General features: G+C 50.0%; 8 protein-coding genes across 8 annotated transcripts; 4 read left to right on the top strand and 4 right to left on the bottom strand.

Annotated features, from left to right (window-relative positions):
* Positions 1-141: 141 nt before the first annotated feature.
* On the top strand, positions 142-1363 carry K441DRAFT_606689 (uncharacterized protein; the record flags this gene model as incomplete). Its single annotated transcript, XM_067645410.1, has 2 exons — positions 142-618; positions 722-1363. 2 exons carry the CDS (start codon positions 142-144, stop codon positions 1361-1363), a joined length of 1119 nt encoding a protein of 372 aa, XP_067506549.1.
* Positions 1364-1681: 318 nt separating this feature from the next.
* Positions 1682-3740, top strand: K441DRAFT_656394 (uncharacterized protein). The gene is made up of 3 exons (XM_067648000.1): positions 1682-2540; positions 2941-3189; positions 3250-3740. The coding sequence occupies exons 1-3, from the start codon at positions 1728-1730 to the stop codon at positions 3532-3534; spliced, it is 1347 nt and encodes a 448-aa protein (XP_067506548.1). The 5' UTR covers positions 1682-1727; the 3' UTR covers positions 3535-3740.
* Positions 3741-4599: 859 nt separating this feature from the next.
* On the bottom strand, positions 4600-6933 carry K441DRAFT_28302 (uncharacterized protein). Its single transcript, XM_067640939.1, has 3 exons — positions 6918-6933; positions 6493-6807; positions 4600-6175 (listed from the first exon to the last, which is right to left on the bottom strand). The coding sequence occupies exons 2-3, from the start codon at positions 6714-6716 to the stop codon at positions 4741-4743; spliced, it is 1659 nt and encodes a 552-aa protein (XP_067506547.1). The 5' UTR covers positions 6717-6807; positions 6918-6933; the 3' UTR covers positions 4600-4740.
* Positions 6934-6977: 44 nt separating this feature from the next.
* On the top strand, positions 6978-7576 carry K441DRAFT_712490 (uncharacterized protein; the record flags this gene model as incomplete). Its single annotated transcript, XM_067653921.1, has 1 exon — positions 6978-7576. A coding segment is annotated over one exon (599 nt), but the record flags the coding sequence as incomplete, so codon positions are not given.
* A 1927-nt stretch (positions 7577-9503) lies between these two features.
* On the bottom strand, positions 9504-11814 carry K441DRAFT_549869 (uncharacterized protein; the record flags this gene model as incomplete). Its single annotated transcript, XM_067643033.1, has 3 exons — positions 9504-9952; positions 10059-11487; positions 11548-11814. The coding sequence occupies 3 exons, from the start codon at positions 11812-11814 to the stop codon at positions 9504-9506; spliced, it is 2145 nt and encodes a 714-aa protein (XP_067506545.1).
* Positions 11815-12544: 730 nt separating this feature from the next.
* K441DRAFT_28256 (uncharacterized protein) lies at positions 12545-14782 on the bottom strand. Its single transcript, XM_067640936.1, has 2 exons — positions 13883-14782; positions 12545-13700 (listed from the first exon to the last, which is right to left on the bottom strand). Exons 1-2 carry the CDS (start codon positions 14551-14553, stop codon positions 12650-12652), a joined length of 1722 nt encoding a protein of 573 aa, XP_067506544.1. The 5' UTR covers positions 14554-14782; the 3' UTR covers positions 12545-12649.
* Positions 14783-19418: 4636 nt separating this feature from the next.
* On the bottom strand, positions 19419-19790 carry K441DRAFT_490102 (uncharacterized protein; the record flags this gene model as incomplete). Its single annotated transcript, XM_067641973.1, is given in 2 exon segments — positions 19419-19520; positions 19536-19790. Coding segments are annotated over 2 exon segments (357 nt in total), but the record flags the coding sequence as incomplete, so codon positions are not given.
* A 4026-nt stretch (positions 19791-23816) lies between these two features.
* Positions 23817-26019, top strand: K441DRAFT_656383 (MFS general substrate transporter). The gene is made up of 3 exons (XM_067647999.1): positions 23817-24427; positions 24489-25023; positions 25074-26019. Exons 1-3 carry the CDS (start codon positions 24237-24239, stop codon positions 25911-25913), a joined length of 1566 nt encoding a protein of 521 aa, XP_067506542.1. The 5' UTR covers positions 23817-24236; the 3' UTR covers positions 25914-26019.
* Positions 26020-26247: the final 228 nt, after the last annotated feature.

Below are 26247 nucleotides of genomic sequence, written 5' to 3'. Positions count from 1 at the left end.
CCTGAAGTCTTGAGGATATATACCCTGTTCGGGTGGTGGATAAATTCCAGGGTCCAAGCTTCATTTGACGGATTTTGGCGACCAACTCTACCCAAGCTCCATACACTCACTACTCTCGAGATTCCTCGATTGAACCTCACGATGTCTGCTTCTAATGCCCCGGTGAAATCTCTGGGACACGTCCTCATAACGGGCGGTTGCGGCTTTCTTGGCCACCACATTGTCAACCTCCTTCTAGAGCGCCACCCCTCAACTCGCGTCTCCGTCCTCGACCTCCGCACGACCCACAATCGAAATTCAAGCCCCAACGTCTCCTATTACGAGAGCGATGTTACAGACTCCGAGGCCACCAAGACTCTTTTTGCCAAGCTTAAACCCGACGTTGTCATACATACAGCCGGTTCGCCTCTAATCGCAAAGAATGAAATACATTACAAAGTGAACGTGGAGGGGACGAAGAATATTCTGAGCACGGCGCAAGAGAATGGAGTCAAGGCATTTGTGTACACAAGCTCGGCGAGCGTTATATATGACCCGAAGTCAGAGCTCATTAATGCGAACGAGACATATCCGCTTATAACGGGAGACGCGCAGCCCGAGTATTATACTACAACGAAAGTAGGTCGGAGATATGTATCCCATAAGTTCTGCAGTCTTTGCGGAACTTAATTATCCACTCCTCTTCTCTAACGAATTACCAATTATGCTGACGCTTGCCTAGGCCTACGCCGAATCTGCCGTGCTCTCCGCCAACCGCCAGCGTTCAAACTTTTTAACATGCGCGATTCGCCCTGCTGGTATCTTCGGCGAAGGCGACGTCCAATTACTACCTAAAATGGTGACAGCTTTCCGAAAAGGTCAGACCAAATTCCAGATCGGCTCAAATAACAACCTTTTCGACTTTTCCTACGTCCGGAATGTTGCACACGGCCACCTCCTTGCTGTAAACGCGCTGCTCCAAACCTATAAGATGATGCCAATTGTTCCCCCGGACTCTAAAAGGGTGGATGGTGAGGCTTTCTTTATCACCAATGGCCAGCCTGTCTACTTCTGGGACTTTGCCAGGGCGGTATGGCGGGAGGCAGGTGACACACTACCGATGTCTTCAGTGTGGCATTTGGGAGAGGACTTTGCGTTTGCTGTGGGCGGAACTTTGGAGTGGTTGTTCTGGGCAATGGGCAAGACGCCAAATTTGACGAGGCAGCAAGTCAAATATTCCTGCATGACAAGGTATTACTCCATTGATAAGGCGAGGAGGAGGCTAGGGTATTGGCCTATCGTGGATTTGGATGAGGGAATCAGAAGGGGCGTAAGATATATTCTGGAGCAGGAGAAGAGAGACGCGGAGAAGAAGGGTCAGTAATAGCCTGTGGTGCTGTATTGATATTCTTGAATGTTCGATTTGGTCTTTGATAGATCCTAGGGTTGTATGGGTTGTAATGGATGTATGGACGTGTCAGCGAATTGTAAATATTTCACTGAGTACGGCTTCTGTCTTTTTATAACAGAGCTAGGGGGCTTCTCAAATACCGGGTCTTCTCACGTATTATACATATTTTGACGAGAGATAATTTGTTTTGCGTGAAGGGATACCCAAAAGCGGAGCTCCGATTAGTCACCCACTTTTATATCCGCTCGCGAAGCTCAACGCGTTCCTCTGAAAACTTCCTCTACCAAAACCCCACTATGGACTTCGCACCTCTCGTTCACCGCCACATCCTCACATCATGCCCAATATTTCACTCCCTCCGTCCGCCTTCGAAGCGCTAGAGCTCCCACTCGACTCAATATCTGCCCTGACCTCTAATTCACCCTTAACCGCAAGCTCCAGTGACGTCCCGTCATCCAGCTCTCAAGCTCTCCAAGCACCCTCCACTTCCACCTCCCTCGACCTACCCCGCAACGCGACCTCCATCACACTCTACGCCGAGCTCCTCCTCAACATCCGTACCGTCACGCTCTTCGCCTCCTTGCGCACCGTGCACAGCCGCGAAACCAAAGCCGAGCTCTCAGCCGACGGATCGTCCATCACCGTCTCGCATGAAGGCGAGAGCGCGAGCATCCGGCTGCCAACGCGCATGCAGGGCGGCGGGGACGCGGGGTTGTATCTCCCCGCTGAGCCGCCAAGCAAAGAGCTGACGCTGCGACTGCGCCTTGCGGAGAAGGATGGGCAGAGGTTGCTGCGGGGTCCGGATGGCGGGTTGCACGAGCGAGAAGGGAATTGGGTTCCGTGGGGTGCGAGTGAGCTTAATGGCGTGGCGGACGCGAAGGTCGTTTGTAGAGCGTGTGAGGGCGAGTTGGTGGGGGGTGGGAAGGTGAGGGAGTGGAAGGACCTACCGAATGAGAATTGGGCTGAGATGATGGATTTCTGGCACTGTCATAAGCCGAGTGAGCACAGCCATCATGGACACGNGCATGGCGAGGAGATAGGTAAGACGAAGGGATACGCCGCCTCCAATCGGCTGAGAGCTGTGCAAGGGACCGGCTTTGTGGATTTGGGTGCGTTTTTAGTGAAAGAGGAGGATTGCAAGAATATAAAGGTGAGGATTATTTTTGCTCCTTTGGTCCCCTTAGATCGTTCGTATTTATCGAATTCTCCCCAAACCGCACGCGTTAATTTTTATCTCGACGCCTTTCACTGCTATATCTCTCGCTATGGGCGACAAGAAGGTGGCCTCCGCCGTACCCCATGGCTAGGTCATCGATACAATCGCCCCAGATCAATAGTCCCGTACACCTGCAGCGCACCTCTGCGTACCTTCCTCACGGTTGACGGGTTGCGAGGTGTTCGCTGGACAGGGGCGGCTTGAGGAGTTTCACCGCCTGTTACCCCGAGGTCCTTGGGACTGGCGGGATAATCTTCAAAGCTACATATTTACCCGTTCCACGAATTCATACTGCATGTTTTCCTCACATGTGATACGATCTGACCTCTTACAGGCTGTAGTCCAGAAGGAGAGTCAGCCGTGTAGATTGGTTTGTGGTTCCTGCAACGCAGAGGTTGGTATAGTAGATGATCGAGCAGAGGGATGGAGAATTTGGAAATGGAGTGTAGCAATATCGTCTCCGAGGAAGGTAGAGACGTTTAGCATGCAGAAGTGGATATCAGCGCACTTCTTCGCTTTGATCGAGAATCAAGGCGTAAGGAAATTCAGTGTCCGGCCTGATGAGGAAGAACCATCGCTGCTAGTAGGCCTCCCACTTCTTAACGGTTTCGCCCGTAGTCGTGCTGATAGCAGCTGCAACTAGCTCTGGATTTTCACGCCGGATCTCAGTTTCTCTAGCTCCGCTGCTCGCCCCAGCCGAGAAGATCCTACACGCGCCATGAAAGTGTTCTGGCAGCCGGCTGCCTCTTCTGAGGATTCTTCAGAGCAGCAAAGCTTCTCGGTGGAGGAGGTAGCGTTCCCCACACCTATGTACCGGGCATTGGACGAGGCGCTGAGAGAAAGTGGGGAGTTGCTCCCTGCAAGCGCGAGGAAGTTTCAGGGATGGAATGTTGGGCTACTGGAGAGGTTCGAGCTAGCGAATACATAAACTTTGTTCTATCCCGTCTTCGTTTTATTGAGCCACGACGCATGTTTCAGAGATTGGAGGAGAGGAGCTGCAGTTGTCACGCCAGATGCGGCCTTTGTATATGAGTTTGCTGCTTGGCTGAGAGACAGCATCAATGTTGCTGGAGGATTGCTTTTAAATATCGGGTTTTGCCGTCGTAGAGCAGCAATGTAGACAGGCCTCCGGCCCAAAGCCTATTGGATCAGCGATGGGCATGCGAGTGATAGCCCATATAGGAAATCGTCTAAAACTCTATGTTCGGGTACCGAGAACTTGCACACACGTGCTTCCGTTTTGCGCAACCGATGTCGGCGCGCACATCTGGTTGGAGGATCGGAGCTGTCAAAATCTGAGACCGGCCTTTTCTTTTCGCTAGGTTCCATGAAAAAGGGCAGCCATGATCGTCGTCACTGCTCCAACGAGTTTGAGACAAGGTAGCACGGATAGTGGCTTATTGAATGTTTCTCTTGTATATTACTTTTACAGCGCTTGAGGCAATGATAACCTGCATATCAACCGTTGAAGCCAACTAATCGCGGTGAACAAGATGCTAAAGTTTCTCGAAAACAGGCAGTGCATCAATAGCATCTTGAATTCCAACGCTACAACCGCCGAATTATGCATATTAGGCCTCCCCCTCAACAAACACGCATCGATGGCTGTCTGTTGTTGAACAGCTGAACTATTGTACTCCAGCAATGCCTCCCATCCGGTACCTATACGCAATGTCTCGCGTTTCGACTACAGGGAAAATGCCGCTCATAGCCCCTATGATGAAAGTGAAATTGGCTGAGAATACGCCTTTCCCAGCACAAGGCAGAAAATAAGCAAAATAAGCAATACAGCAAAACTCCCCCCTTTCGCCCTGGCTTCGCCCCCTCCCAAGTGCAAAGGTCTGCCATGACATAATGTAGAGGATATTTAGTTTCCCTGTTCGTGCAAAAGCACGCCCGGAAAAATAGTAAAACGCCCGCTAGAAGTGCAGCAAAATAGGATTAAAACATAAAGCAAGTGAGAACACTTCCCGGTCATGCAATTCATCAATCACCCTTGGGTAAACTAGTGGGGAGTCCGCATCCATAAAAAAGCAAATAACCTCAAACTCCGTTCTCCTCGCTTTTTGCTTCCCTATGCTGAAAGAAAAGAGGTCCAATCTGAGATCCGAATTCGAAAGAGCTGAAAGTGGTCTCACGCCCTTTGAAGCGTCTTCACTTTCTTCAGGAACCTACTCACAAATCCCTTGTGGTTGTGAGATTTGACGGCAAATGCGCCTCTCGTGCCTGTCATGTCGTCTGATAAGTTCAGCTCTTCGAGAGCTAATGGATCATCTCTTCCTCCTTTTTGTCCTTGCCAACCATATAGCGCGTCCTCATCCGCACGTAGATCCGGTCGCGTGAGCGTCATGCGTAACGTCATTTCACGATTCCCTGTCATGGCCTGCGCATACAAATCTTGCGTCTTTGATCGCCCGTGCATTGAATGCATGGATGGCAGGCCCGCGGAATCGAGAGAGGAGAAATTGGATGACGGGAGTCGTGCTGTATTATAGCGAAAGGGGAGGGGGGGGTCGGAAGGGGTGATAGGCGAGTCGAGCTCTCCCATTGATTCGTCATCTGTTTCTGGCGCCTCCTCGAGAAGTGAAACTTTGTCGTCTTTCAGGAATGTTTGGACATCGTGGCTGATTTTGCGGGAGTCGGTGGCTGGTCTGGTGGTGTCCATTGAGGTGACATTGGTGGGGCCACTTGTCGCTGGGAAACCAAATTCGATGGCCTCGTCAAATTTCTGTGGAGACGCTAGGTATAGTCGTAACTTCATTCGGGCCTCGGGATCTTGGTAGTGCTTGGCTTCTGGGTCGATGATAGGCATTGACGGCTCGCCAGAATATCGCGGCGCTGAATGAGAAGCAGCACGTGGCCTCCATGGTTGTTGAGACACTGAGAAGAGTGGAGGTGCTGAAATTGGTGGTGCCGAAGAAGTCGAGTGACGACCAAAGGGGATAGCCGTGAGAGATAGTGTTCTTCGAAACGACGAACGCCTAGAGCGGTGACCCCGCGAGGTCTCTGGAGGCGGCATCTCGTCAAAGTGTATAAAATTTTCCTCAACCACCTTGTCGGAGTCGTCCTGACTGTGGTTTAGCACCGAGTCGTGCGAGAATGACCTCCGCCTTGACCTGCCACGGATAGGCGAACTGTCCTGGTCCTTGTCGTCGTAGAACTCTGGCTGGTGCTCCTCCTCGAGGTATGCTTGCACAGGGTAGGCAGCGTCTGTCTGTTCGTGGTGGTAGAACTGCTCGTCTGCAGGGTCGAGAATGTAGGTCTCACACCGTCCAGCCAAGAGCACCTGCTCTTCCCGTGAAAAATGACGCCGTCGTACTTTTTCCGGTAGAGAAAGGAACCATTGAGCTTCCGCCTGAGATATATTGTACTCCTGTCGTATTGATTGCTGTTTCCTTAGTCGACGGCGAGCACGAGTCCCGGACCTCTGCGGACCATTTGTTGCACCCAAAGCAGCGCGTAAGGGAGGAGCGTGATGAGACTGTCCCAGGATGCTATTCCGGCGAGGCTGCTTGACGGCGGAGTTTTCAGCAATTCGAAGTCGCTCAAGGGACGAGAAATATTTTCTCCTGAGGGAGTAAACGGTTAGCGAAGGGGTCGGGAAGGTTTGCATGTGCGTTGTCAGGTACGGTTTGCAGGGCGCGTGTGGGGCAGTTGTTACAGGTACACGCAGGTGCATGTCGGTTGCCTTTTTGCAGTGTCTTGGGAGGACCAATGCGGGCAGATCATGCAGGAGTTGGTGCTGTGAGACGACCTATTGACCGCCTGTTTGGCCAACGCCCTGGACCACTTAGGGCCGGTGGATGGAGGACAGGAATGGCCAAATTACTCGAGACAATAGATGCGATTGTGACGGGATTGAACGAGACGCATTGCCTTGACTTACTGCACGGAGACGGGGAGAGCCCCGTACTCAGCTTCGGACAGCAATGGCGGCTTCATGACGCTGGCGTGGGAGGAGGATGTCGGCGAATGAGGCGGCTTGGGGGAGATCGCCCCTGCTGTCGACCGGAGGGAATTGAACCTTTGTGCTGAAAGAAACAGCAGCGACGACGGAGCGGCAGTCGGCATTATAGAGGGAGGAGCGGCCCTCAAAACGGGCGCAGGCATGTTGGCCTTGCAGGACGCAGATGTTGTGTTCAACCTGTAGCCATGAACTGGCCGGGGGGGTGGGGGTGGATTTGCTTTCAGGCGGTGCGGACTGGTAGCGAATAATTAGGGCGGGTTTAAAGCTGCCTTGTGAAGTGTGAAGTAGTAGGCCCTGTCAGCCACGCTTATCAAGGGCAGCGAGTCTATGTCCAGTAGACGTACATTTTTCTAATTCTTCTTAGTGCTAAGCTTGGGGACTTGGGAATGCGAGCTGTCTCTGCCTCGCGAGCCGTTCCTGGCGTCGTTGCACGCTGTTTGGCGGGCACCTTTGCACGGCCCCCGGCTCGTTAGCATGGAAGATCATTGGAGCGCGGGGGAGCTTGGGCGGCAAGGACGCACCAGCGGGCAAGGAGAAAGCGGCGGCTTGGTTGGGGATGGCCACAGCAGCCCTTGCACGAATGCGCCCACTGCACGTTCACCTGCTGTCGAATGAAGACAGCCAAACTTCTGTGCTGAGCTCACGCTTTGCAGAGCTCACGCTTTGCATCCGTCAAGGCATGATGGATGCGGAATGCGAAGACGGGCAACTGAAGGACGTGCAGAGGCTGATGGAAGAACAGGAGAGAGCAAGTCCGGAGGGCAGTCTAGAGGCTACGCTGAGCCCATTGATGGGCAGGCTCGTTGCTGGTGGTGACGAGCCTTCCGATGTTGAAGAAACCCCTAACAAACGGGCTCCCGTTAAGCTTAGCTTCGTGAGCGACATAGCCGCTGGCTCAAGGGAATCCTTGGTAGCGTCCACCCCCCAGGCAGCCTTGCCTGCAGGCATGCCAAAATCTATGCCGTGGCGCCCCTTACTGCACGCAGAACAGAAAGCAAAGTGAGATGGCAGTTGGCAATTGACAGTTGGCAGTTGGCAGATGGCAGATGGCTCCGTTCCTGTTAGAACATGCAGCAGCCGCCACGACCTCATCCTCTTAGCCGTGGAGGCACAAGCGATATAATATAAAGCTCTTGGAGAACCTTTAACCTTCGGATGGCAGAACGGGGGTCGTCAGTGATAACCAGCGCGGTGCAGCTTCGCCCAGGCACAGCATGACCGGCACGCTAGCGGAGCCATCTTGCAGTGGCCAACAAAAGACACCCACACACCAATCTCATCCCTCTTGCGGGATGCTCAGGTGACTAGCCGCTCTCTCAACGCCCAAACAGTGCGAATCTCCAACCGTTCCACCGCAAAAAGAAACCAGATGGGGACATGGCGCCAGCCCAGCGAATAGAAGCGTTTGGCCCTTTTCTTTAGAACAACGGTAACGGCTAAATTCTCCGCCCGCAGAACTTGTTGCACACGTCGAAGAAGCCTGCAAGAGAAGAAATTATCCATGAGCCATCTGGACCCCTTCTGCAAAACATCATGACTCTCCCTACCGCCCCATTTCCTCATAAGCCGCCATCCCTATGCTCGCGTGCCTCATGACCAGCGATCAAACGTCCACCACCACCACCGCCACCACCTCTCGTCCCTACTCGCTACGCCTCGCCCACCGCCCAGCAGTTCTAACTAGAGCAAGTCCCGTTCCTGTGTCTTGCAAGGTCCTCCCTATAATCTACCGCACTACGCAACCCTCTGCTCGGTTTCAGCAAGCATGTTTGGCGACTCGCACCCGCAAGGACCCTCTCCGCAGGAGCCTCTCTCGAGCCCGGGTGTGACGCCCAGCGAAAATCCACTGGGATCAAGCCTGATTCTCTCTCAATCTCATCTTCTAGCCTTCCATTCAAGTCCAAGCCTTTTCGGCTTTCTAGACGTTTAAAATCCTGCCATCACCATAGCCTCGCCAGGGTTTTTCCAGTTACAACCAATCCGAAAATTCGTCCAACATCTCATCACACCATCTCCAAAAGAAATTTCCACAAAGCCCGATAGTAGATCAACAAGGCGCCGATTTCATACCGTCTGATAAGCCTGATTGCCTGCGAGTCAGAATTCAGGCGTGCACGTCGGAGATGACACCGTCGAGCGGGATGCCCCGCCCATTTGCACCTCTTGTCCCTGCTACTCCCGTGCGTTTGAGATGATATACATCGAGATAGCTATCGGCTATATTTAGCTGTGGCCGAGCTACAATACCATGTATTGCAGCTGCACCTCAAAGTTCAACCCTAGTCTCCCGATTTTCAACTCTACTTGGAAAATATGTGTCTGCTTATCTGGCAAAAACAGACTGCATGGCCTGCAACTGCTCTTACACACTCTGTACCGTGCAGCTCTCTAAAAGTAGGCCGTGAGCTCGTTTCAACCCCTTGTATAACGGTACAACAAGCCTAGATAATTGACGCATTGGGTTCTGTGGATAAGCCGGGGGGTATCTCTGAAATCAAATACATCTCTCTTCCTCTCTTGCCGCCACTTCGAATAAATAGTCTTCCTGAACCCAAAATACCAAATTCCTAACACGACAACCCAAACTCCTCCTTACATTCCTTTTCCAGCATGTCGTCGGCGCCCGAGGAAATCGAGTATTAATCCAGCCATGTAAACTAATCGTCCGTCCCAACCGACAGATCCCTTGCATCTCTTGACTCTCCCTGCATCGATTCGGTACTACACAAACTGCCCCCTCAAAGCCCAAGCCCGCGTCCCTAATTTTCCGAGCTGGCGGGCGCCAAATCAAACTCGTCCATCAGTCGCATTAATTTCTGCTCGCCTCAACTCCGTACGAGGCCACGAACGTCTCCGGCTTCGCTTCACACCCAGCCCCTTTCGTCAATCCCGGCCTCTTCAAACCTCCGCTTCTATCTCTCCCAACTGCCTCACACTCCCGCCTCCATGCCTCCAATATCATAGTAATATTCCTCATCTAGCTCCTCCCTCCCGGGCAAGACGGGCTCCTCCATGCCCACATCCTCAAACCTGACGTTCAGCAACCGAATCTTCAGCCCATAGCTACCGATTAGGTTAACCAGCTTATTCGTATCAGCCGTGATCGGCTGCTGGTTCAGCAGCATCAGCAGGCCATCGAGCCACTCGGACGCCAGCGTGTGCGTCTGCGGGTGCAGCTGGAGGAGCACCGACTCCTTTTGGCCCGAGCCGGACGAGTCGGAGCGCGAGTGCGCGTTCTGCGCCGAGGGCAGGTAGCCGTGGATGGTGATCTTGGTGCTGGTGGAGGCTGGGAGCGTCCTCAGAGTGCTGTCTGAAGACGAGGTTGAAGGGGCGGACGCGGAGACATTGCTGACGACCGAGGAGACTATGGAGAGGTCGACTGTATCGGATATTAGTAGGTGTTCTTGTTTATATTGCCGGTTCTTGAAGGGACGGTCGGCGTAGGTCTAACGGTAAGGCGAGGCACGGTGGAGGGATGGACTCACTCTTCTCCTGCAAAGTATCTAGCCTGGGCTCCTGATCCGTCTTCGCGTCGAAATCCGCGTAGTGTAGATATCTTCGATTATGCGAAAGACGAACATAGCGCCATGATGAAGGAACGTTGCGGTTGAGGCTTTTGTTAGTAATTGGCCCTGCATCCGCCGCATAGTTCATGGCTTGTGGGAACCAGGCGCCTTGGAGCAGACACCGGATGCGCTGTTCCTTGACGAATTGAAGTGCTTCGTGGTTGAGCTCATCGCGAACTTGCCTGGAAGATGTTAGTTTGCTCCTTGCACTGCAAATTAGAGACATATGGACGTACCGTAGATGGTGACCCCATGCGTCTTCGTAGGTCAGCTCAAGCAGCTCCATCTGTAACTCCCGAAGTCTCTGGCAATCAAAATCCGCAATCTCCTCTTCCACGTCCTTTATCTCTTTGACACGAGGCGCCTGCCCTACTACCTGCTCGATCAGAATTCTGACCAGTTCTTCGATTTTCTCGAAGTCTTCAACCCCGGCCTCAGCAGCCTTCCATAATCTAATGAAGGCATTGAGGCCACTTGTGTGCAATCGTGACCAGTGCAGTAACAGTGGCCTGAAAGCTCTGTCAAAGTTCGACCGTGATTCTAGGACCACGTATCTCTGTGAATCCCGATCGTCAGACTTATCGACTTCAAAGTGCTCGTATAATACTGAAGTGACAGCCAAACTAGCACGAGCAATAGGACATCTCTGCTCAAGAGGCTCCGCAGACTGTTCCAGCAACAGCTTCTGAAAACCGTCCTCGTTCTTGTAAACGAAATCCGTGAAGTCCATAAGCCCTAGGAAGCCCGTAGCATCAAACTCCCAAGCTGGCGACTCGGTATCGAACCCCAACCGTCTCCACTTCTCCGGATGATGTTTGTTGCTCCCCTTCGCATTGTCTACTCCCATCCCTGGCTTCTCGGGGCTACTGGCCACGTGTAATCCCCGAATCGCTCTCCGATGATCGGGCTTCTCCAGATCGACTTTCTCCTCTCGCCACTTCCTCAGCAGCACCTTCGTCAATGACTGGAACTCCAACAGCGGATGCGCTAGATCCTGTACTGCGCTGCTTTGCATCAACCCGTACACGCTTTTTATTACCCCAAGCTCCTGCAACTGCTTTATGAACTTCGGCCACTCGGTGTCCTCCTCGCTGGAAATCACGTCCCGCATCAGCGAATTGATCAGTTGGAGCGAATTGGCGCATAGCGCATGGTCAGCCGACGTGATCTTCTCGACAAGCATAGGCAGGAATTGCGGGTGTGCGTCGACGGCGGGCCGCAGCCGCTGGAATCCGGTCACCCCTGGCTGCGAATTGCGGTGGTGAGGATGGCCTATGATGGCTGCAAGGACGGACATGGCGCCGCGGTTTACGTTCACCAGGGGTTGGGCGACGACGAGCTCGACGACCTAGGAGGAGGCTTGTTAGATAGCGACACGGACTAGGAATCTGCGCGATTGCTGCCGTACCCGTTTTATGAGGTCATCCGTGACATGATCCCACCCCTTATCCAGTTCCAGCAGCCTCGAGAATGAGGTTAAACAATATGCCAGCGTATTGCCCGTCGAGTGAAGCGCGAGAAATCGCAGCTTGGGTAGCCCACCCTCGTAGATGAAGACGTCCGCGAAGGATGGGTCACCGATTGCAGATTGCAGCTTGAACACTGCCATCTTTCGTATGGACTCCTCATCGCTGCTCAACCGCTCCACGAGCTCCGAGACGCTGATGTTGTCCATGTCCGTCCGCAACGCGACCCGGCTCGCGGGGTTGGGAGAAGACGTGCAGTCGTGTTGAGTAGAGTTCGATATTATCACTGTGGCATGTAGGAATGCAAGAAGGGCCGCGCGCGTGCAGATTAGTGGGGAATGGAGTCGTCTAAAAGTCTCTGTTATGTAGAGTCGTTCTTTTGAATGAAACCGTTCTTGGCCTGCTGCAGGAACCAGAAAGCAAACGAGCCGACCCAAAACTGGAGAAATATGATCGCTCACATTTCTACTCTATTTCAACTTACCACACATCCTGCGCCAATCATTGGTAATAGGAAAGGACTACCAAATACTCATTAAACCAATCAGAGGAAAATAAAAGGCAGTGAGCGTAATGCTGTCAAGCGTGATTCTATCAGCTACAGTTGTGCAGCTTCATTTCGAGGCATCTAAGCGGGCTTCATAAACTCCAGAAAGATGGGCCCTTTGAAGCTAGTTAAAGGGCTTAATGGATCAAAATCTGCCTGCACGTTTTATAATCAATCTAATTGATCCTGTAAGCTTCGAGCGTAGATTGCAAACGTATCTTAGCTCCGGTCACTCGTTTGAAAGCAATCTTGGAAAGTTACAATTTTCTATTTTACTCAGTAGTTAACCTTCAGCTTTCAAGCCGAGTTTTGAATCTCCATTGGTCCCATAAAGCCAGATGCACGCAGAAGCCCGAGATCCCAACCATTCCTAAACACCAGGTATTTCCCCATGCTGAGCCGTGGCCGTAGAATCTTCGCAGGCAATAAGGAAACCCTCCTAAAGCAAATACAACCACCCATACGATCCCATATCAGACAATCCTAAAATCGAATTATTATTTCCTCCATCCAACATTCCAAATAACATGCGCGATATCCCTAGCTGTATTTACAGTGTCAACAACTCTTCCGATGATGCCTGGTGCTCCAGGCTCATCGTCATCTTCTTCATAGGGCATAAACATGCCCGATGCGGTCCGGCGTAGGCTTGTTGATCCTTCTCCACTGTCCTCGTCAGATTTGTTAGATATCCTATCCATTGTCACAGAAACGCTATCTCGACGATTGTTAAATGCTCCTGACGGCTCCCACGATATGTCGTCATCGTCGTCATCTTCAGGCAGGAGGAAATTGGTGGATGGATTAGCCGGACGAAGCGTCTCCTGCGATGGAGATGGTGAGAGTCGACCCGACCGCCAGAAGCCTAAAGAATGTGTGGAAGGCTGATCGGGGGTATTCGGAGAGTCGGTACGGTATTTTAGTGTCGTTGAAGGTAATTTTGCAATTGTCTTACTTTCGCCACTGAAGCTGCCTCTCGAGTTATTGCGAGAAAGCTGTTTTTTCTTTTGAGACCTTTTCATCATAACAACCCCGTCATCTGATGAATCGTCATCATCATGTAAGGCCCAATTGTCGTTATCGTCATCATCATATTCACCATCTTTGCAATCTACCGCTATGCATTGCTCTACTTTGTCGTCAAATCGAATGTGTTTTCGCTCACCCTGGTCCGGGGTCTGTAAGCCTGAGGTTGATCGGGAAGAAAAGTAATCTGTCGGATCTCGACTAATAGTTCGGGAAGGTATTGAGCAAGTAACAAAATCTGACACAGCCCGGCCCAAAATAGGACGGTCTGGTATTCGATCCGACTTGCTGTTTGCTTGTTGCGCTTGGACTGCTGCCGCGGCCTGCTTTACCAGCGACGAGGCTGATATCGACTTTTGAAGCATTACTTCTGACATACTTCTTTTCTTCAGAATGGGTTTTTTGTTCAAAAATGAATTGTTCTTCGATAACCTGCTGACAGGTTCCGAAGCATGAGAGTACGACCGGTTTGATGCAGTTTGCAACGGCCCGTAGAGCCAAGTTACGTCGCAATCTTTTAGCCTGTGGGACCTTTAGTATTTGATAAACAATGGCAGCAGAAATGTGTGACCCGAACAATAATCGGAAGCAAGACGTTTCCCGCTGGATACGCCTGGAAATGTCTCAAAGCTTGAGGCCAAAACGCGACTCATGACCAGTTGACTCTCGCAATCGACCGTAATATAAGAGAAAGCACGACTAACCAATTGAGCGTCTCTGGAGTGACTGTCTTTAACTTATATTTCGATTTGGCCCATGTCCGCCACGAAGCATTTTCTAGCCTTGATCGCTCTCCATATATTCTGCGTTTGGAGACGATATGTCGCCACGATGACCAGATATCTTCCTCCTCCCATTCGTGCGAAAGATAATCGACGTGTTGAGAGGGCTCGTGCCGTATTGCGGTGTCGTCCTCTGATACTGGCAACGGGTCTGGGCTTGATGTGGTTGGAGATATGGCATCATCGTCGATGGGAGACGGGGTAATAACGGTATTGTAGCTACTTGGACTCGACGGAGGGTCGAACTCTCTATCTCGGTCAAAGCTACGACTGTCTGAATAGCCAGGGAAAGCTATTTCGTCATCCTCATCGTCTGCATCGAGTTTGGTCTCCGGAGAAATACTGCTGGCTGGTGTTGATTGGAACGAAGAAGCTTGTGAGAGATTCGTGGATGATGCTCGCGGCGAAGAAGGTGCGGAGGACGAGAGGGAGCTGGATCTGTGTTCCGAGTGTGTGTAGTTGGAGCGTCGGCTGGAAGAATAGGATGGTGGCGAGCCCACGAAGGAAGAATGCGAAGCTGAAGAACGACGCAGCGGTGAATTTGAGAAATATGACTGCCCGTCTGGCAGTTGAGCAGGAAGAACTTCCGTCATTGCTGTTCAACAGGTGCGCGCGGTAGAATTTCACGATGCGGTGTCCGGGAGGCGAAAACACGGCACAAAACCCTCCTCCGCTAATTCTCCTAGTACTTTTTCGCCTAGCCTCCACATGCGGCCTCAGAGTCGGTGAGGCAGCAAATTCGGGAGTGTGTGGGTAATTCTCTCGCAGTAGAAAGAGCTGACGCCGTGGTAGGTTGTGTTAGTCGATGGGTTGATGATGTCGGCGAACCAGGAATGAAGAAGGCAAATGGTCAGGCGGCTGGCGCAGGAGAATTAAAAGAGAGGTCTTGGGATTCGTGGGCGCGGGGAAAAGACAAGGAGACAAAACGTTCTAACGCTTTGGCCAAAAGGCTTGACGAGCGATTTGAAAGGTTTCGAGGTGGATGAGGCAGGCGGCGAGGATTAGTGGATAATGGGATAATGGATCAGTGGGAAGGCAATGCGGGGACAGCCTATGAGGGCTTAAGGTGCTCCAATTGGGCAATAGGCGGTGCCAGTGGTTTTGAGTGAATCGGGCGTGGTAGACAGACGCTATTATTTATTATCTGAAGGGCCTCGTTGCTAGCTGTCTGGAAAAGTGGAGGCGTTGAGAGAGCAAACTCATCGGTGCTGGCTGGCTCGCTGGGAAGGACCTCGACTCTCTCGGCTAGCCATGATCAGCGGGCATGGGGTGCTCAAAAACGGCTAAGCACTCGGTCCGCGAGATCCCACGCTGCTGGAGTGCAGCGCACCTGGCCAAAGCACTTTGCAAAGTCCTCCCTTGTTCCCCTGACCTGCCCACCCTAACGCCCACCAGTGCCCACCTTTCCGCGCAGCCTGTAAGGTTCTGGCTGCGAGAAACGGGTTGAGATGGCTGTGATGGACGACTCGCCGCTCTCACGCCTCACGCAACGGTCGCTAATGCTCCGGTTGGAGGAATAACGGGCTGCAGAGCCCTTCCACCCATCCACCCCTCCAGACGCCCACCCCATCCACATATCCACACTTCAAACGTGGATATCTGCAAGTCTGTATATGGCGTTCACCTTTCAGATAGCAAGGCGCGATAAGGCGCGGTCAATCCATGCACGCCGGATGATCGGCCAAGGCCCCATCTCTGTGGCCGCATGGGCCCAACAACCAGCTCCTGGTCCACTCCAACGGTTGGCTCCTCTTTGCGGTTGGTGTGCGACTAGATTTGTCTCGTGTGTGGAAGCCTCTGCGATGGTGTTGAACGAGAGCGAGCTGACTCTTAAAGCTACTGTCACAACGACAACAGGAAATCACTTGAGTAACCAAATTGCCATTCTTCTCTTTTCGGGTATTACTGAGGCTGAAAAATGTGACAGCCTGGCATTAGTTGGTATCAAAACATCATGCTTCCAAGGCTGGGACGACCCAGGCCACACGGATACTTTAGCAAACGTATTCCTATTCCCTATTCGATTTAATCGAGGCTAGATGCGGACTGTCAAGATTTGCGGAACCGCTCCCCGCATGTCGCCATAGCCACCATTTCTGCTAGCTCCTGACTCTGAAGCCATAACCATACACTTCACGATCGAGACAATTAACTAGACTGCGTACATATCCGAGATTCGGACTTCAAACCAAATGCTCACCCGCCCGCTGTCGGGACGACCCGCTTATTATAAGCCCACTTTATGCCATGTTTCAAGCACGATGCGTTCAGGTTGCAAGTAATAGTTGCATGCTCCACGTTCCACGTTGTCGCGAAGCTTCCTCCCGTTTGACGGAGCCTATCTTGGCTCCTTCGCCCAACGAATGGAGAACCCGTTAATAATAGGCCTGGGCATCAAGTGGAGACACTCCGGAATCAATCGCCTCAGAATGCAGGCGCCTTTGATGCAGCGTTCAATTGAGTTAATTCCCACGGAGGGTGTTGAAGCTCAGCAGCCGCTCACCTATTTATCTGTTATCATTTATCGCCCCCGGGTTACCCTTCGCGGCATATCGTGACGACAGTCTTACGCAGAATGATAAGGACCTTCCCGTGCAAGCTCTTCGTAATGACAGACGGGCATTTCAAGGCCTTACCACAAGCAGATGAGCCTTCAACGGGCGAGATCTTTCCCATGCTTGTTCCAGGTTCGTATGCCGACAGTTGCCGTATTCTATCCAATTGCATTGGATGCTCCAGGCTGCACTCTCAACCCCCACAAAGAGCTGCAAGCCACGCATGTTGCAGCGACAGTTTGAACCCTAAATCCCAGCCTTGTCCATCGCTAAAGCAAGGTTAACGGCCAATTGTGCACGACTGCTAGGTCATACCAGCCACACAATCAACTTCTACTCTGGCTCGAACGTGAGTGTTACGAGTTAGCATTGTTCGAACCTCCGCAACGTCACCGGATCACTCCCACCAGCGTGTCGACCCCTCGATCCATTACCCCGTCTCCACGAGCACGACACATCCCGTCTTTATCCGGGCTTCCTACTAACCCCGGCGTGAGCGCTTTGCTGAGCTGTTGCTGTCCGGCCGCGGTTTGCTCCAGATGCGAACCCCAGAAAGCTGGAGCGCGCTTTCCCTGTTGGGGCAAGCCGACCAGGCCCTGAATGTCGCTTGCTTCTCGCCGTCACAAACGGTTCAGCATCAACAAAACATTGCATCACCAGGCACGGCCACTAAAAGCGCCCTAACTACAGCTTCCCGCTCCCCGAACGTCGCAAGTGTGGGCTCGGAACCATGCGCTTTGCATATAAGGAGAGATTGAACCCACATTTTCCCCTGCACGCGCTTTCCATTCCATCACTGCTCGCTGCTTCGGCGCATAGAAAAGAATACACTCACATGAAAGTCACTCGCGAGCACGGAATGGAGATAGAGGAGCTTGATAGCTTGCAAGGGCAACATGCAAGCCCCTATTGCTTCTTGCTATCACGTCACAGCAGAGCTAGGCTTGACCGAGGAACGTATTGCATTTGGCCTTGGATCCTCACCACCTATGATACCTCCCGAATCTGTACGGCTCCCAAGGTAGTGTCTTAGCTCAGATGATGAAAACTCCTGCCCATCAAAGGACAATGTTCTAGCCCAACCTTCTTGGAGAGTCTAGGATAGAGTTTCTTTCTCCACTTTCATTTGCCTCTTTACATATACAGTCTCCGACAGAAAGCCTCATCGATGGCCCGATACGAGGCATGGATAGTAGCCGCATCTGTAAGTATGGCTTGCAGCATTGCGATACCGATATCAAGAACCTCATCCGAGCTGACGAACGCATTCATGCACTTCTGGCTTTGCCATTCGCCCGTTTCGTGCATATCAACCGCCACTTATTCCCTCCCCTCGCAGATCCCACAGTAATTGCGCCTTTCGGAAACGGCAACCCCTCCGCCCCACAAAGGTTCACAACTGACTTTCCATGTGAGGATGCTATACGAACACAATCATCACACACTGGTACATCAGATGCAAAACATCGAGATCCCTTGTCGGCCTGCGAGTTTCTATTACTTTAGTCTCGGGAACTCCCTTGGTATTGCCACTTCGTCCCATTCAAGTACCTCTTATGTCTGCATGTTTGTTAAAGTTAATGCATAGTAGAGGGGTTAGAACATCTGACACATCCTTCAACCCTTTCAAGGATTCTGCGCCCTCTCCGAGCGCATTGCCTTTTTCCTGCTTCCACCATTCAGATGTCTCAGCAAAGTTGCAGAACACTCCTACCAGAGAGCGACAATCGTTCATTAAAATTCTAGAACGCTCAAGCCCTTTTCTGCAAAATCCGATTTTTCCGCTGAGAGGATCCAGCTCCTCACTTCCCCGGCAATAAAGAGGTCTGCATGACCCCTTTCTAATCTTATCAGCGCCAATTCAAACGATTATTCCCGCTGTGGGACTTCTATTTCCGTGTCAGCTATATTGCTTAACTTATCGCTTTGCGAGCTATAGGATCTGCTTCATGGTTCAGAATTCACGGGCTAGAACCGTTCGGCTTATTCAATCACCAAGCATTGGCTAATCAAGTATTTAGAGTCTACATATCCGACACAGTTCCGAACATATCACCCCATCTGCTTACTTTTTTCTAACAGTGTTAAGCGAAATGGATGCCGCTCCCTGCCAACGAATGCGCCATCAACCCGGCTCGGCCTTGCCGTTTTGCCGTTTCGTCCACTGTCGTACCTTACCAGGGGCAAGTCGCCTCGGCTTTTCACCGGCTTGTTTGAAATTTTTCTTTAAGCTCAATTGTAGTTCATATGTATTTAATGGTTGCAGTGAAAAGAAAAAGGCCTTCGTCTCACAAAAGTATCAACCTTATCTAGAGATACACCTTAAACCCGGGAACAATTTGGCACCACTGAATCCAGGTGACGTAAAAAATTGTTTGATGAGATGTAAACTTCATTCGGCCGCACGTCGCCACCAAAAGCGACTTCAGATTGGATTGAGAAACTAACTAAGTGACTCCCGATATCATTCTTGATTCATATAGCATTATCTCAGCGGCCACAAGAAAGTGTACCACCGGATTGGTGACGACCGATGCTTGGGCAGAGGGAACCAATAGCCTTAACATCAAGACATTCAGAAGTAGTACACTATCATTCAACACAACAACGTAAAGCACTCCAACCCAATAACAAGAAAGAAAGCAAAAATTATGAACCGTTAGACGATACCTTCATTAGGCGCTTAAGTTTCTCAGCTCCAGGAAAAATCCCGAACCATAAATTCAACACAAGCCCCGGCACCGTCGGCTAGATTAACCGTTGCATTTATCAAACCGCCTCAACTATATCGTTACCATGGCCAGCATAGCATAAAACTTCCGTTAAAGCCCCGTGGTTATAAAATTCAATGCCATAACTGACTCCCCAATCACAACTCTCAACGGCGCTGGAACTCTCAGCCACTCCTTCAGCTCACCTAACCACGTTTCAACCCTCCAGCTCATCTTCATCTCCCTGCTCACCTTCTTCCAAAACTGTTCATACGTCTCTCGATCGTGTAAGTACTAGTCAAAATTCACATAGTGCATATCGAACGCCTTTTTGGCCCCGGGCTGGGATCCGATGATCGTCGCACCTGGGCAAGGCGTGGTTAGGGATATAAGGGACTTTGCGGTGGCTAACTGCTTTGGGTAGTCAAACAGATGCATGACATGACATACATACACTACGTCGAAGGTGCCTCTTAGGGGAGCCAAAGTCGAGGCTTCGATGTTGAGGATATCTGCAATCATAAAATCCGCATTGAACTTTTTCCTGTCCCGGAACAAGTCGAATCGACTTCCCAAATGCCATCCAAGACATCCGAGCCGTATAGCTGCTTTGGGGTTGTGGCTGCGCTGTCATTCTTGTAATCATGAACTGGAGAAAGGCCCAAAGTCCAACACAAGGGTAGGCGCCGACGGACCAGGCTTTGTCACGCTGATGCTGTTTTAGCTCTGAACTGATTATGTAGGGCTATGACCTAGAGGTAGTGAGGTTCACTATGGCGTGGACGTGCGTCTCTACATCTCCAGGCGGGATACCACTATAAGTTTCCAGGAATTGGCGAATCTATCGACTGTCTGGACGCTGCTTGTACGCGAATGTTGGTTTTTGGAGAATACTTGACTTGAGGTGTAAGATTGGCCCCAATTTCTCTCTTGTAATATGGGACGTCTTTGGAAGATGTCGGGCTTTTCCGGTGGGGTCACCTTGGATCGATCCGTCAGGCATGACGGCATTGGGGATATGCTTTGATAGAAATTTTAAATCTTTGACAAATTACAGAGCAATATTTGCGGCTACAAAGCTGATCAACGAACATACAAGATTGAGGGAAATCTGGCCAAGAAAGATCGTTCCAGCTTCGCCGGATAAACAAAGTATGGGGCATGAGAAACGCAAGATGAAGGATGACGTATTTAAGACTAAAGTTTGTCACAGCACTTTGCGCAACTTACGCCCTATCGTGTAAATTCACGAGTAGTACTAGCAAAATATATATCTATCGGCCGTAGAGACCAGAATTCGTATGTTTTTGAATTTGACCTAGAGCAATCACGAATGAAGCGCAAGCAGCAGGCAGCCGGCATCTGGAAATATAACACCGTATAAAGCATCCCTTCCCTCGACCGACATGCTGGCGTCATCTTGCCTAGGCCGAACTACTTAAAGGCTACACTGGAGAGACAGAGACTCCGACAGATTCCTCGAGTCCGCATGCATCACTCTAAGTCAAAGGGCTTGGGGAGAAACTCGGGATCAGTTAAGTCCTCACAATGACACACCAGAGCAGATAAGATGAATAAAGCACAATTGAATCATCGAAGGTGGGGGTAGAGGGTCGGGACAGCATACAGGTTAGGGGGGCCGTTCGGTTGCAACTTCATATCCAATACGGAGCTCAAATCTGAATATGAGGTCGTCGTTCGGTAAATCTGACGACTTTTGAATATGGAGCTCCTCCACATCGGTAAGCGCGTCAAATTTGTAAGCTATACTATATACGGTAGTTGAAATGAGGTTCTTGGCACCGTTTCAATGTAGCCTTCGAACCTCCGTTCCATATTCCATACCAATCTGGAGCTCTCGTATACCCGCCAAAGTAACGACTTCTTACGATATAGCGACTCCACATATCCCGATCGCGATACTGCTGTCGCATTTGTAAGCCTTATATAATATTATCTTAACCTTCGTGGTCACAATAAACTTGTTTCTAGGGCGCGTCGCCGTAGCTCTACTACAGCCCCTACGGGAGGTAGGAGGAGGCTCCATTACTACACCAAAGTAGGGAGTCGCGATAGAGGTCTGGTGGCAGAAAGGAGCTCACCGAACGTCAATCGCATTGTGCGAAGCCAAATCTGGAGCCTCATACGGAGGCTTACCGAACGATCGACTCAATTACAGATTCAAATGAGCTACGGTAGTAGCCTTAACCCGCCGGCGTCCTACGAAGCTGGTCCGTGCTTGAACACTAGAATGAAAATAACATTGTATAGCTAATTACTATTAACAATGCCTTCCAATCGTACTTGTAATGATATAGGCCTTGTCCAACCGACTCAGTATAGCGTTCGGCCGAATCGATATGCTAAAAAGCCACCACCGAAGCCATGGCCGCTGCCCGATTTTACTCCTACGACGATTCGATTTGGTTGATCTGATTGGCTAGTCCTTATCGATAACGGTAGGACGCATTCCGGCGGGTTAAGGGATAAATTAATTAATTAGATATCTATAATCTATATTTTATAGATTTTACTTATACCTTTAATAAAACACGCTAAAGTGCCTGAGAGGTGATTTTGCGAGAAGGAAGACGGTCCGGCTGTTGTTCTGACGCTGGCTAAAAAATCACGTCTAAGCTCGATGAGGTAAATTCTAGCAAGCCAGCTTACTTATTCCCATCTCTAGCAATAAGCAGACCCATCAACGGCACACCAAGTAATCCCCTCCTGCAAATTTAAAGATGGCACGTTAGCACCCCTATGACTAAACACTGATAGTTATAAGGGCCATGTACTTACACACTCGCACATGTTGGTAGGGGGGGACATCCACAGGAGCTTCTTGAGATCACGTGATTGCTTCGCCTGTTGTATATATTCATGTTGGTAGGGGGGGACATCCACAGGAGCTTCTTGAGATCACGTGATTGCTTCGCCTGTTGTATATATTCTCATCCTTCGTGACTGCTCCACCTTATGGAGTCCTCACACACCATACACCTGCATTCCCGTGTGACAGCACATCCCGTCACAAGGTAGCCAGGTGTTTCCTTTACATTCACACCAGTAGCTCGTTTGACACTAATAGTTTAAGATACGTATTAGCACTTTCCCCTAAGAGCACTGTTACTCCGCTGAGTATAATTCTAAAGTTGTGTACTTACTAGTTGCTTTTTCACCAAGGCTATAGCTGCTGGGTTTGGGACTGCATACGCAGCAGCAACGAGCATACCAAGGACTAAGAGCTTTATTGTTAATGCTTTACTTAAATATCTTCCTAGAAACGCCTTTAGTAGAAAGAATTAATGAGCTTTGATTAACGACCGTGCCGCTTACTATATTGCGTTCTACTCTCTGTAAGGAGATCACCTACTTTTATATTCTTTGCTCGTTGTCGTATTATAAAAAGGTCTTCTATTCATTACCAGAGTTTAACAGAATATTTGATCCATTTGCCGTTAAATATAACTTATCTCTAGATCGCTAATAAACGTGAATCTGAGAAGCCGGCGGTAGCGAGACGGGTCTGTTCTGCCTAATACCGGTACACAGCTCGTTTTGTAATATTTCTGCCTCATTCCGGAACAAAGTCGTCCTTAAAGAGGAACGAGTCGTGTATCGCTTTTGGCGGCTTTATTCTAGGTTAATTGCTTTATTCTAAAAGATATCTTTTAAAGATTAGGCTAATTGTAAGGTAGTATATCTAGTTAAGGCTTACTAACGCTATATCTATACCGCTAATTACGAAGTTAGTTTAAATAGTTGCGTTATATACTTAATTTTTATTTTATTAATTATTTAAAATATAAAAAAACTCTTAAAAGCTATATAATTAAGCTGCTAAAAATGAACCTAGTAGAATACCTAATAATATAGGCAGAATTCTGCCGGCTGGCTTGGCGGTAAAGACTTTTAAAAGGCATCTCCGGATATCTAATACGCAATATTCGTAACGCAGCGGAGCTTGCCTACGGCATGGATTTGTCTACGGGCCATATCTTAAAAAGTCCGCGCTGCCTTAACACGGCATTGGCAGCTAACGTATTAGCTACCTAAACGAGCTAGCTACCTAAGCAAGCTACCCGAAATTACACCAAAATCAGCTATCTTTATATATTAATAACTCTACTACCACTTAACATATAATTTTTTTTTAAAAAAAAAAAAATACTTATATACTTATACTACTAATATAACAACTCTTTTAGTGTAATTATTATTATTTTTATTAAAGTTATACTTCTACTATTAAAAAATTAAAAACTTTAAACTAAAAGTTAAATAATTAAGTTTTTAATATTAAAAACTTATAAATTAGCTCAAATACTCAAACACTTAATTTTATAATTATTTATTAAGTGGTAGTAGAGTTATTAATATATAAAGATAGCTGATTTTGGTGTAATTTCGGGTGGCTCGCTTGGGTGGCTGGCTCGTTCGGGTGGCTAATACGTTACTCTTAAAGTGTGGGCGGTCAGGCGTCTTCGTATCGCTGATTTGCTGCGCGCCCTGATCTTGCACTGTCACGTGGATGACAGAAAAAGTGACCCTGCAAACCACGGAGAACGTCAAAAGTCGCTCAACTCCACGGATTTATTAAGCCATAATAAAGTAAGTTTTTTAATTCCCAAACAGATAAAAGTGTTAAGGCGCCTTAAAACATTAAATATATTTTTATTACCCGCGTGGGCTGTTTCGCATTGGCTCGGGTCCCGGTGTCGTCCGAACTGGGGTGACCCCCGTTCATTTCGTCTCTCCTCTCATGATGGTTCGTCCTTCACCCTCTTCATCCTCTGTCTCGAGGCCCTGTTGAGCTTGTCTCTCTCTTGATCGTCCTTGGACTTTCTTGTCACTCCTTAAATCCAACTTTCATTGGTCTCTTGGCCATTACTCTCTTTATACCTCTTAGTTATTCAATTGATTCGCGCCGGTCGCGGAACCCCACTGTGACTCCCTCGTCAGTACTGTATACCGTTGGCCGTATATCAAAACTTTCAGAAGCCAGGAGCTATGTTGGGATTCCATAGGCGGACGCGTTCGTTGATTCCCGTAAAGGATTTGGGAAAATATGATAAGGTGGAGATGATTGAGGAGGAACGGGGGCTGGACGACGAGGTAGATTGTGAGATGGGCATGGAGGCGCCCGCCAAGACACATCAGAAGCAACTGACTCTGATTTATATCATTTTTCTTGCGGAAGCGTAAGTCTTGCGCAATATAACTTTGATTAGATTTTTGCTGATACGTATTGCACTGGAACAGTATCATGGTCTCGAGTCTGCAACCTCAGCTCAAGATGCTCATCTCCAACGACGATTTTTGCGGCAACCTATCCACCTCGTACCTACGCAGCGTTCTCGATTGCGCATATGCGCTTGGTGGCACTGCTGGAATCTTTTGGGGTTATCTTGCGGACCGCGTTGGTCGCCGACCCGTAGCGCTAATGGGACTGTTCGGAATGTCTACATGCTGTCTCAGTATGGGCTTTGCAACGGATGTCGTCAGCTGCACGATATTCCGTTTCATTGCTGGCCTCGTGAGCTCGACTGTTATGGTCACTACACTGACAATGATTGGGGACATTAGTGTCAGCCATACCGAAAGAGCGAGGAATGTCGCTAGACTACCTCTTATTGCTCTCTGCGGTTCGGTCGGTCCAATTATTCAGGGAATGGTTGCAGGCAGCATCAAAGCTTCGGGAGCGATCTGGCAGAGATTTCCAACACTCAGCAGTCAGATTGCTTGTGGCAGCTTGGTGTTGGTCATTGCCGTCACTACCTGCGTCATGTTGGAGGAGGTGAGAATAGCAGGTCATTCTAAAAGAATATGGGAATTAACTAGTAACAGACTCTTCCAATGCAATCGCAAAGCTCTTCTAATACAGTCGACATTGACTCCGAAAAAGCGGCCTTCCTGAACGCCGGACACCTCAACGAGCCATGCATCCGTGTTGTCGACTTCGTTCGCCCTGAACCTATCTCAATCAACCAGTTTATTCAAGCGCCCTCTCTCCTTGTCCTACTCTCATCCTTCTCCCTTCTCTCGCTCCACGCTTCGACCTTTGACGTATTGCTCCCGCATCTTGGCCACAGCAGCACTCAGCATGGCGGAATGGGAATCCCTTGCAGCTGGCTAGGGTTCATCGTTCTTGTCGTCCGTGGCATTGCGGGAGTGGTTATACTCCGCACCATTCCTCAGGCCGTGGAGAAGGTCGGTCTTCTCCGACCGTACCGCTCCATCTCCTTGCTCTTCCCGAGCCTCTACTCCATTACACCACTTCTAGCTGCCCTCGTCGCATGCTCACCGATATTTACCGCATTAATTTCGACCGTTGCGATTTTTGTCAAGCACGCTCTAACTGGCGGTGCGTCCGTGCTTGTTGCACTACTCATGCTCAACGCAACGCCAGACGCTTTCTCGGCGGGCACAGTCATTGGGCTCATGCAAGTCGCAAGTCTGTTTAAAGCTCTAGCAGTAGCAGTCAGCGGGGCAAGCTTCTACCTCAGCAGCGACTTTAGCGTCGCAACAACTAATTATGCGCTCTGGACTATCTTAGCTCTCTTTGGAGCCGTGGGTGCGGCATTGGCGTGGTTTGTGAGGGAGAGACCTAGTGTTGAGAGGGACTTCCCTAGCGAGGTTCTGTGCTGGGAGACGTGCTTTGATGCTGAGAGGAACCTAGAGGCGTGATCGAAGTAACTTTGCTAGCCGTAGGGCTAAGCCATGATGCGGAATGAGTTTTCAGGGGAGGAAGGGTGATCGAGTCATTTAGTTGGTGGTGTTGGGAAGCTTTTGCAGTCGTGGATGAATTTCTTATGTCTTTTGTTTAGTCGTAGTCGTGTTGTGTGCCCCCTGGCGATAGCCATCTCCTAGCTGAAGTATTTTTGAACTATGGTATTATTCGATTGGCTATGCGGACATGTGAAACAGCACCCTGGCATTGTGGTGAAATTGTGGCTAATCAGGCGGATTGTTTGGAAGCCAAGCGGCGTGGATGTTTCCTTTGTTCCAGAAGTGCGTAGAT

Source organism: Cenococcum geophilum (assembly GCF_001692895.1).
Source record: "Cenococcum geophilum 1.58 unplaced genomic scaffold K441scaffold_11, whole genome shotgun sequence".
Taxonomy (NCBI): Eukaryota; Fungi; Ascomycota; class Dothideomycetes; order Gloniales; family Gloniaceae; genus Cenococcum; species Cenococcum geophilum.
The sequence above is the reverse complement of the archived record's forward strand: the minus strand, read 5'-3'. Positions and strand labels throughout refer to the sequence as shown.